General features: G+C 37.6%; 1 protein-coding gene across 1 annotated transcript in view; it reads left to right on the top strand.

Moving 5' to 3' along the window:
* TTC6 (tetratricopeptide repeat domain 6) overlaps positions 1 to 10,240 on the top strand; it is a 123,084-nt gene that overhangs the window by 35,194 nt on the left and 77,650 nt on the right. Inside the window, exons 11-13 of the mRNA XM_019551126.1 lie at positions 1,900 to 1,962; positions 5,577 to 6,004; positions 8,000 to 8,495. Coding sequence (XP_019406671.1) covers positions 1,900 to 1,962; positions 5,577 to 6,004; positions 8,000 to 8,495 — 987 coding nt within the window. The remainder of the gene's footprint in view (positions 1 to 1,899; positions 1,963 to 5,576; positions 6,005 to 7,999; positions 8,496 to 10,240) is intronic.

Below are 10,240 nucleotides of genomic sequence, written 5' to 3' on the forward strand. Positions count from 1 at the left end.
ATCTGACCCCGGTGCTCTTTCCTGCCAAGGCAGGGGGTCGGACTAGATGATCTACCTAGGTCCCTTCCGACTCTAGCTACTATGAAACTATTGGAAATGACTCGTGTGGCACTGTGACTGCACAGTAACGGCTGCTCAAGCGAGTACTAAATGACTGCAGTAACAACTGTGCAGTCAGGAGCATGTGTAGATGCTCCCAGTAACTCCATGAGGTGAAAACAATTAAGGAAGGAATTATGACCTGCACTTTGAGTTACTGTCAGAGTTATCTGGGACAACTGATAAAATTCTCAAGGTAGTAGAGTTGCAGCATAAGTAAACCTCATCCTTTGCATCTTTGTCCTTTTCCCGTGTCTGGGACACTATGCCTTGTTCCTTTCTATATCATTCAGTGCAAAGCCATAGTTAACAACATCTTAATTAATGCATCTCATCACTAAAAAAATAGGATGTATTAGAATGTGACCTTGAGGACAAGCTTTTGATGACCTCCATGTATATTTTCGTCTAACCAGGAGCTCAGGAGGCATAAAAACTTTTGCTGAGACAATTGCTTTAGGAAGAATGTTTCATTGGTATGCACATACAAAAAAACAGTGTATACTTCAGCTTCATCCAGCTCCATGCCCAGATCAAAGCCTTAGTGGCAACATTAAAATAGAATAGAATAACTTTCCAAATTAATTGACGGCATGTTAATAATTTTTATTATTACTCTTGCTATAACAATACAAGGTTGCTATTAAGATTTTGCATAAGGTTATTAATTAGGTGGGGACTATCCCACTTGTCAGTGGCTGGCAGTCATATGCCCATGAGCTGCACCAGCAGGGGCATACACCATAGAGGTCACACTAGTTGCGAGTATGGGCTCCACAAACTTCATTCCATGTGTGTGGGTGGGTGCATCACCACCCTTTGCACCATGTGTAGGTGGGTACAGTTTGGCCCTGTTCCACTAAGCACATGAATGCTGCAGCTGGAGTGGTAGGAGCAGTAACAGCTGGGTGGGAGGCTGAGGACAGAGCATGTTAACCCTTTAGGGGCTGCATGCACCCTGTGGGCTCCCAGTAGGATAGCTCTGAATTATATGAAGATAGGGTATATATATATAGGTGACCCTTGCCGTTTGTGAGGGATATGTTCCTGTGATCCTGAGGGTTTCCTGTATTGAATTCCTGTATTGAATCCTGTGATACTGAGGGTTTCCTGTATTGAATTTTGGCATCTGCTGGAAATGAAGTGGATACTTTCTAGAATCTTGGACATTTCATTGACAGCAATGGAAGCAGTATGAAGGTAGAATGAAAAGTTGGAGATATTTTTTTAAAAATCTAATGTTTTGAACTTTCAAGGTTTAAGATGGATGGGATATGTTCTGATGTATCCTTAATTGCATCATTTTATATCTATCTATCTATCTGCTATGCATTTTTACAACATAGGAAAAAGAACATGGCACAATGTAGTACCTGCAAAGATACTCAAGCTAGGTTAAAAGAAGCTAGCTCAGGTAACAGAAACAGGATAGCAACATTAGCAGGGCTGCTTAAACCAGATGGAGTGCTATACTAACATGGCTATATCACCTGCAGTACCTAGGAAAATGTATTGTGCATCTCCACATAGTACAATGCAGTACTGTGCAGACATACAAATAAATGGAACTATGTGAAACTCCATATTGATAATATAAAATATCTGCAGCATGACTGCTTACATTTTCTTTTTCTTGTTTGCATTTATAATTTAGTTTCACTAATGCAGCTGTTGCTTAAATCCGCATCTTAGTACTAACACAGTGAATCTGTCATAAACAAGTGTTGTTCTTATTGAAAACTATGTTATCAAGAACAGTAAATGTGAAGTCTCCATTTTTGCATTTTGTTTTAATTATAGACAAAAACCATTGTAAGAAGATGCCATTCCTTGCCAGATTTTTTTAGCACTGGAGAGTCAAAGGTACTATAACTTTTGCTAGATTTTGTTAGTTTTTATAGACCAATCTTATCTGTTTGATGCTTGGTTGTTTCTGTCTTCAGTAAAATAAAAAAGAGTTATAGCACAACATTGTATAAGTAATGTTTAAAATTAACTTTAGGAAGGAAATGTTTTTCCCTTAATTTAAAAAATGAGATCATTTGAAAAACAACTTTAATTTGGGTTGATTGAATGGAATCTTCCAATCTAACAACAGAAGAATGGAGCCCTATACTAAGAGCCTCCTACTGACTTCACAAAAAAATTGGATAGGATCCCCATTCATGCGAGCAGTTCTTACTCATCTAGTTAATCCAAAGCAAGTGGTACAAGTTACTTGAGTAAAGATTTTCAGGATCAGCTTCTTGGATTCTAAATATTTCTGGACACTAGCATTGTCATGGTTTCTATCTGTAAAGTGCCATGCACCATATAGGACTCTGATTATAGCAGTATATAAATTATAGTTTTGGTTCTCAGATAGCATAAGGCAACAAAACATTAGGCATATTTTCCTTAGCAATCTTTTATCCTGTTCAAGATTTTTACTTTAAGAGCATTATAGGAGCAATATTTATATGTATGTATTTAAAATTTGTACACACCTCATGAAAACTAAAGTTTTAAACTGAGTTGTACCTGACTTTTCCAAAGACGGTGGGAAACGTAATGCCAGCAATTAAAGTTCAGTGCAGTAATAAATTATGGGTATGTCAACATGTGTATTTATGCACACCTAAACTTAATGAACCTTTACTTAAGGCACATTAAAGCGATTTAGGCGCCCATCTACAAGTGGATGCGCTAATGTGCTTTAAAGCACACTGAATGTAGGCACGAATAGCTAAGTTGCATTGGCGCACATGCAAATGCGCTAATACACATTCACACAATGTGTATCCATTGGACGCATCTACACATGCCTCTTTTAAGTGGGCTTAGTTTAAAATCATTTTTAAGGCGCATTAATGCGTGCCTTTAATATGCATTAAAAATGCTGACTTAAGGCTTTTTGAGCCTAAATTTGATACCTGCATAAAGTAGGTATCAAATTTAGGTGTGAATAGCTAAGTTGTCTTAGTGCATGGGTAGACATGCTAATGTGCATTAACACAGTGTGTGTCAATGTGCGTTAATGCGCATTAGCATGTCTGCATGTGCGCTAATGCGACTTAGCTATTCCCGCCTAAAGTTAATGTGCCTTAATATGTATTAGCATATCCATGTGTAGATGTGCACCCAAATCACCTTAATGTGCCTTAAGCAAAGGTACATTAAGTTTAGGCACCTGTAAATACATGTGTAAACATGGCTATTGATGCACACCATGTTAATGTGTATTAGCACATCTGCACATGGGCTAACGCAACTTGGCTATTCCTTCCTAAATTTGATACCTGCTTTATGACACGTGCCCTTAATGCTCCTTAAAAATGGTGATTTTAGACTAACTCCTCTTAGAAGAGGCATGTATAGACATGCACTACATGATTTAAATTGACAAATCTCCAATTTTGGTTATTTATTGATGGTTTTTAAAATACTAGACTTTTGTGTTCCTGTGAATAGCAGTCCTATTTTATCCAGTTTGCTATGTATACTTCATTAATTCATGCTAAGAGAATAAAATAAGAAATAAACTAGCTGAGCATTCATTCTTATACTGAAGACCCTGCCAGACGTTATATTTAAGACATGATTAACCAGTTAATCACATCTTAGGTTGAGAGCCAGCCACATGTTAAAGCAATTAATAGTGTCATAAAGCAAGGAATAAGCCACACAGTTATTCTATAAAAAATGTGTAATAACTTTGTGACTGGTTCCTATTACACCATTAATTGAATGTCTGGCCAAGTGTGTCCCTGTGGCTGGGAGCCCTGACAGCTGATAGGGCTCCTAGCCATGGGGGTACACCATGTATCCCTGAAGCTGGGAGCCTGTAGCTGAGGGGGCTCCCAGCTGTGAGAGAGCACCATGCCACATGACACAGGGCTCTGTCAGCTGAGGGGGTTCTCAGCCATCTGAGTTTGCTACCTGCTGCTGCAGAAGGAGTCTGGGATTGTGATCCTGGGCTCCCCCTGTACTGGCAATAAGGTGTTATGGGATCTGATGCTTGATCCTGCAATTACACCTCCTGCCATCCATGTGCGGCATGGCAGGAAATGCAATTGTGTGGATAATGCATCAGATCCCATCATGTCTTTACCTGCACATCCGGTAGGGGCCTTCGCTTTTTAAAACCAGTGCATACAAGTGATTAAATACAAACATTTCTGTAGTGAATAAATGGTAGCATGCTTATAAAAATAATTATTTTCTTAAAGAAAACCTGCATACATCTTGCTGTTCTAAGCAGTCTAGAACTTCATAAGATGAAGAACGAATACATTTTATTTTTCATTGGGAATAAACTATCTAAAATGAAAGTTGACATTTCTAAGACCGGTACTTTTAATCATTGCTAAAACGAGCTGAAAATGGATGTACTATCTCTTTCATGGGTCCTTTATATTTATTATGTAAATTTAATTATTTTTTAGGAATTGTCCAGAACTAAGCATTAAGCTGAAAAATATTAGTTATAATTATAAAGTTTCACATTACAGTCTTGTTTAGTTTAACAAGTGCTTCATTTCTCCTTACTTTTTAGGTAGTTAGGCAGACAGTATAGGCTGTAATTGTCCTTTAGTTTGTATGCCAAGAGTTTCTATTTGTAACCTGCCATATTTACGTGATTCCAAGATGATGTTTCCCACATTCATCATGGGGAAAGCAGGGCACATCTACACAAGACTCTTAATTATAGTAAAAGCCATGCTAATACACTAATGTGCAGTAAACTAATTTTACTGCACATTAATCATCACAAAAATGCTGGCTACTGCACATTTAGTTGGTACCTCATATTAGAGGTACTAAACTTCATGTGAAGTAGCAATGGTGCATTTAATGTATGTATAGACATGCCCACAAAGCCTCACTTTAGAATAGAGTATCACAGCTGGTAGCTGGGAGAAATGGCTGTATAGGGAGCCCAGGTGGGAAAGGGGCAGCATGAAGCAGCATGCAGCAGCAGCTTTACTCCCTGCTCAGCTCCCCTCCCCACAGGAAAGGAGGAGGCTGCACATTGCTGCTCCTGTGGTCTCCAGCAGCTGGGCCTCCCTGCATAGTGTGTCCTCAGATATCCCAGCTGGAGTGGCAGGCAGGAGGAAGTCCCAGAGCTGCTCCTGCCCTAAGCTGCAGGAACAGCTGTGCTAGGAGCTGGGCTTTGCACCAGGGAGACTTCTCCTTTCCTGCCCTGCTGCCCTCCTCCCTTCCCTGTCTCCTGCTGTCTCTCCTGCCAGCCAGCAGCAGGCAGCCTTCAGTATTGTTCAGACACACATACTTCGAAAGATATTCTGATGACTCTGGATACAATGTTGTGTTTTCTTTGAATTAATTTTTTGCATAGCATAGTCTCACTGAAACAGTTTCTTTTCCCTTGTTTTCAAATAAAATATTAATATACATTTCATTCAGACTATGCAATTGGAATATATAAATCTTATTTCAAATGAATATCAAATAAAACTAGCTTTTTTTCCTCCTAACAGATAAATTTGATTAAAAGATCGGTCTCAGCACCAGAGATGGCTGATTTCAAAGAAAAAACAAAATTAAAGATGTCAGCTAATTTCAAAACCAGCATGAAAGAGATGAAGGTTATGAAGCAACGGATATCTGAGCTAAAGGTTGAGACTGAGAGTGAGAAAAGTTTCCCTACTAAGCATCTATTGAATAAAAACTATGATGACCCTCAGTTAGTACTGACAGAAATGCCAGTGGAAAAACAGCCATCTGTGACCAGACAAGGAGACAGTGAGAATGACATTGTTCTTGCTGAGAGAGCGCGAGAGGCTGGGATTAAATACATTGTTTTTCCAAAAAGAAAGAAATCAAAGAGATCAAAGAAGATAATAGACTCTACAAAATTGAAAGCTGTGATTCAGTTATTAAATCAACCCCCAAAGAATCTTGAAAGGTTTTCTTTAATTAATATATATTTTTAAATAACTTAATCAATTGTCATCTTTTACTTATTTTTTCCACTTTTTGAATGCCAAGTATTACTCAAATTTAGAAATTATTTAAAGGGCATGATAAACTTTTTTTTGAGGACAGTGGTACTCAGCTGGTAATGAAGGTTGAATATTGTGTGTCCATGCCAGAAGATTAGCTTAATTGTTGCAACAGTACAGCTAAAACTATCAGACTGCATTCCTCTGAAAGAACAACAAGAAATTTTGTGTTTACAGGGAACTGAAATCCTAGGCTGTTTTGTCCTGTTAGTTGCACAGATTACATCCAAGAAAGCAGTTCCATCTTTTTACCCTGTTTGAATGCATAGATCGCTCAAATCTATTAGTTATCACTATCTTATTCATTTGTGATGGAGGTAAAAAGAGATGTGACCTCAGGAGGTAATCAGGGATTAAAGTGCCACAGAAGCAATAAAAGCATGTTAATACTTTTGCTTAAACCTGCTTTTTAGTATAGTGATTGGATAACAAACTAGGTCTTAAGTGTTATTCATCTTTACTGTTGCATTAAATGTGTGTGGGAGAAGTACTTGCTTATGCACCTTCTAGTGTTTTTTAGTATGCACTGATTGCATATATAGTGATACTGAGTCCTGATCCTTCAATCCATTTTACCTTTTAGCTAATTGGCGATTCTCTTTTCACAGGTTCTTATGATGTCAACATTTCTTTTTTTTGCCTTGGCTTAAAAAGCTGTCTAAATTGAGCAGTGTGGCTTATTGCCATGATGCCTTTAGTTTGGGTGAACATGATGACAGTTTTCTGAAAGTAACTTTTTAAACATGCTTTTTGAGATGAGAGTTTTCATAGCACTTTTATTAAGATTAAGGTTCTCCATTTCTGTGTGGTATGCTGTATGGCCTTCACTCAGAAGTGGCTGTACTTTAGTGTTTTTATATGTGTCTAGTTTTGTTTTATTTTGAGAAAATAAGATTCTTTGGAATGAAAGTGTCTGGAAAAATATAAAATATTATCTCTACATTCCATCTTAGCACTCCCTTCTTTGGTGGTAGGGATAACATTGTTTGTGTTAAAGATTAGCTTAGCTGCTAAAGACTGCAGTGTTTCTTTGTCACTGAATAGTTTGAAATAGGTCTTAAATCAGACATAGAGCAGATTTTGATGTTGAACATTATTAAGGCTTCCAGCTCAGAGGCTATCTGTGATCTTTACAAAGAAGCTTTCATTATGGGCCTAGTTTTGGAAATGACCTTTTGGAGATTAATTTCTCACATCTTACAATTTGGTTGATGTGCCTAGACACACACTCTTGTTGGCCTGCTTAGAATCCCATTAGTATCTATAATTCATGTATTTAATCTAGTTATCTAGGTTGTTATGTAGCTCTTGAACTTGTCTATTTCTCAGGCCTAGCTTTGTCCTTAGTTTAAATTGGGAACATTTCAGGAGGGGGAACTAGATGCTGAATGCTGTTAGTTATTCATTAGATTTATATTCTGCCCTTCTCAAAAAAAGCCTCAGAGTGACTTACAATAAAAGACAAGATAACTTCTAAAAGCAAGTAAAATATTAAATAAGATATATAAGGTATATAACAAAAACTCCCCAAATAGTAACCACACTACCTTGCTTTCTAGATGTCTGCACAAATAAAAAGGTTCTTGCAGTGCATCTGGAAGACGTCCAGGCTTGGGCTCTGGTGGGCCACAAGGGGGAGGGAGTTCCAGAGCAGAGATGTTACTACTGTGGGAAGACTTGCACCACAGATGAAAATAGAGTATATTTGTGTTTGCTTGTGATTTATTTTTATTTTATTTTATTTTATTTTACTAATGGTTAGGTAAAAAATATACAAGTATTGTTCATTAAAACAATTTTGTTATTAGTTGAAAAGTTATTGATTGTCAAATCCTGACCATGTTATATGTATAACTTGAAGATCCTCTAGTTAATTTTAACATCTTTTTCTGACTCAGATCTGTATCCCTTGGAAGCCTTCATTCACATCGTAAATATTGTATCAAAGTACCTCCATCGGTCCGATATTATCGAAGTCCCAGTCTTCCTCGTTTATTAGATTTTGAAAAGTTTGCAGGAAGTAAAGGAGGAATTCCAGAAGAGTCTGGTGTTCGTGAGTGGGTCAAAGAAATCTGGTATAGCTGGTTCGATGAAACTTTCCCTCCAAGCAGGAGTCCTTCTGAAGAAAAAGGCGTTAAAATACAAACAGAAACTAAAAAAACAGATTCTGGAGAAGAAACAAAGCCAAATTTAGAAATAGAACTAGTTGATTCAATTAAACCTTTTCTGGTAGAAGATGAAGTTGTTAATATTGAAGATTTAGAAGCAGAAATTAGCAGACTAACACTCCTAATAGAGAAGGAAGGAAACTCCTCAGCATTTCACTATTGTAGACGTGGAGCAATAAACAGGAAGCTAGGCAAGTTAAAATCTGCTATGGAGGATTTGGAAAAAGTAAGTTGATTACAAAATTTGTCTGATATAACAAATTTTATCCCTATAACAAAAAGAGGCTTAAAAACAATTACAAAAAGCTGAAACAAACCTTTAAAATTCTAGAATGTCTCATTTGAAGAAAGAAAGCATGGTTAAATCAAACCTTTATGCAAATAGTGATTTTCTACATATTTGCATACTTGTGGCAGAGGCTGTCTTTTAAGGCATGTTTGTATAGCATCTAGGCATTCAATGACTACTGTAATAAAATGCCAGTTTCTGGTATTAAAGGCACACAAGGAAATGAGGTGGCTAGCATAATGTCTAGTCATTTTTGGTTTCTGAGACTGGTTGCCTAGGTACTCTTTGACAGTTCTTCATACAGTTTGCTTTATATAGCCATCAGGTACAATGCCTAAACAGCTTTGACATTAGTGGCCAAGATACCAGGAGAATGCTCACTCTTCTAGGTGACAGTCAGGTTCTTTCTTGCTTGCCTTCCTCCTGGTTCCATGACTCTTACCTTCCTTTTCGCCCAGTAGCTTATCTTCAGCTGGAGGGATATAGGATCTGATCCACACGTGGCGCTTTGGGCATCTTCATGGGAAGTGGGAGATGTAAATCCAAATCTCCTCTGGCTGAAGAGTGCCTAGACCCTAGATCTGCTTCCTGAGCAAGTGCTCTAACCACTAGATTATTGTGAATGGGTCCTTCTCTGTCATCAACATCTCAGTGACATTCAGTCTCTTTAGTATGGTTTTGGCCTGCCTCATAAATTGGCGGCCTTGCACAGAGTTTATTTGCTTCCCAGACAGAAATTGATCACACATGACTTAGATGGAGTTAAACATCTAGGAGGCTGTTCTAAATAGTTTTACCTTGCACAATACTCCAAATCTGGTTGCCTCAGGATCTTTCCAAACCAGAAAATGGAGACATGTAAGAAACCTAGGCACCTTAGTGTTTTGTGCCTATTGCACAAAGTGAAAAAACCTTACATTTTGTGATTCAGAAAAGTAAAAAAACTCATAAGAACCTGTTCTTAGAGGCAGAACAGGATCTAGGCCATAATCTGCTGAACTGTTTAAAATTAAAATATTCACAGTACTTTTCATTATCTTTTTAATTTCATATCTTTATCATTCCCAAATGCCTTAGAAAATAGGGGAGCTTTGCAACCTGACTTGAAGGTAATAGGAGAGCAGATACACTCATGTCAATTTTGCATATATATTTCTTTTGTGGTTGTTAGATATCTGTAATAGACCTCATGACTAAAAAGGGTAAGAAATTTATTTCCCTTGCAGTTACTCCATCAAGTGATTCCTGTTAATGAATCACTTAATATTTTTCAGAGCAGTACCTGTAGCACAGTTCACATATGGCCCAAGCTTACATATTTTACAAAATGAAAAATGCAAAATATTTACTACTTTCACACGGGTCAGCAGTGTGCAAAATTTTATTTCTCCTTTATAATTCAACTACATTTCACTTTTTAAAAAGTGATGAACTGTGGTGTGACCCCTAGGCTATTTTATACTTTAATTTGAGTATCCTAATAATTTATGCCTTGACCCTGCCTACACTTAAGCATTTATGTTAACGTTTCTCTGTATGAATAACTTCAGTGGAACTGGTTGCATGCTAGAATTAACAAGTTTCATAGTTTGTAGGGTTGGAAGGGACCTGAGCAGATCATTGAGTCTGACCCCCTGCCATGGCAGAAAAGAGTACTGGGGTCAAACAGCCACAGCAAGGTG

The sequence above is a fragment of the Crocodylus porosus genome, unplaced genomic scaffold (genome assembly GCF_001723895.1).
Source record: "Crocodylus porosus isolate Cpor-Errol unplaced genomic scaffold, CroPor_comp1, whole genome shotgun sequence".
In the NCBI taxonomy this organism is placed as follows: Eukaryota; Metazoa; Chordata; order Crocodylia; family Crocodylidae; genus Crocodylus; species Crocodylus porosus.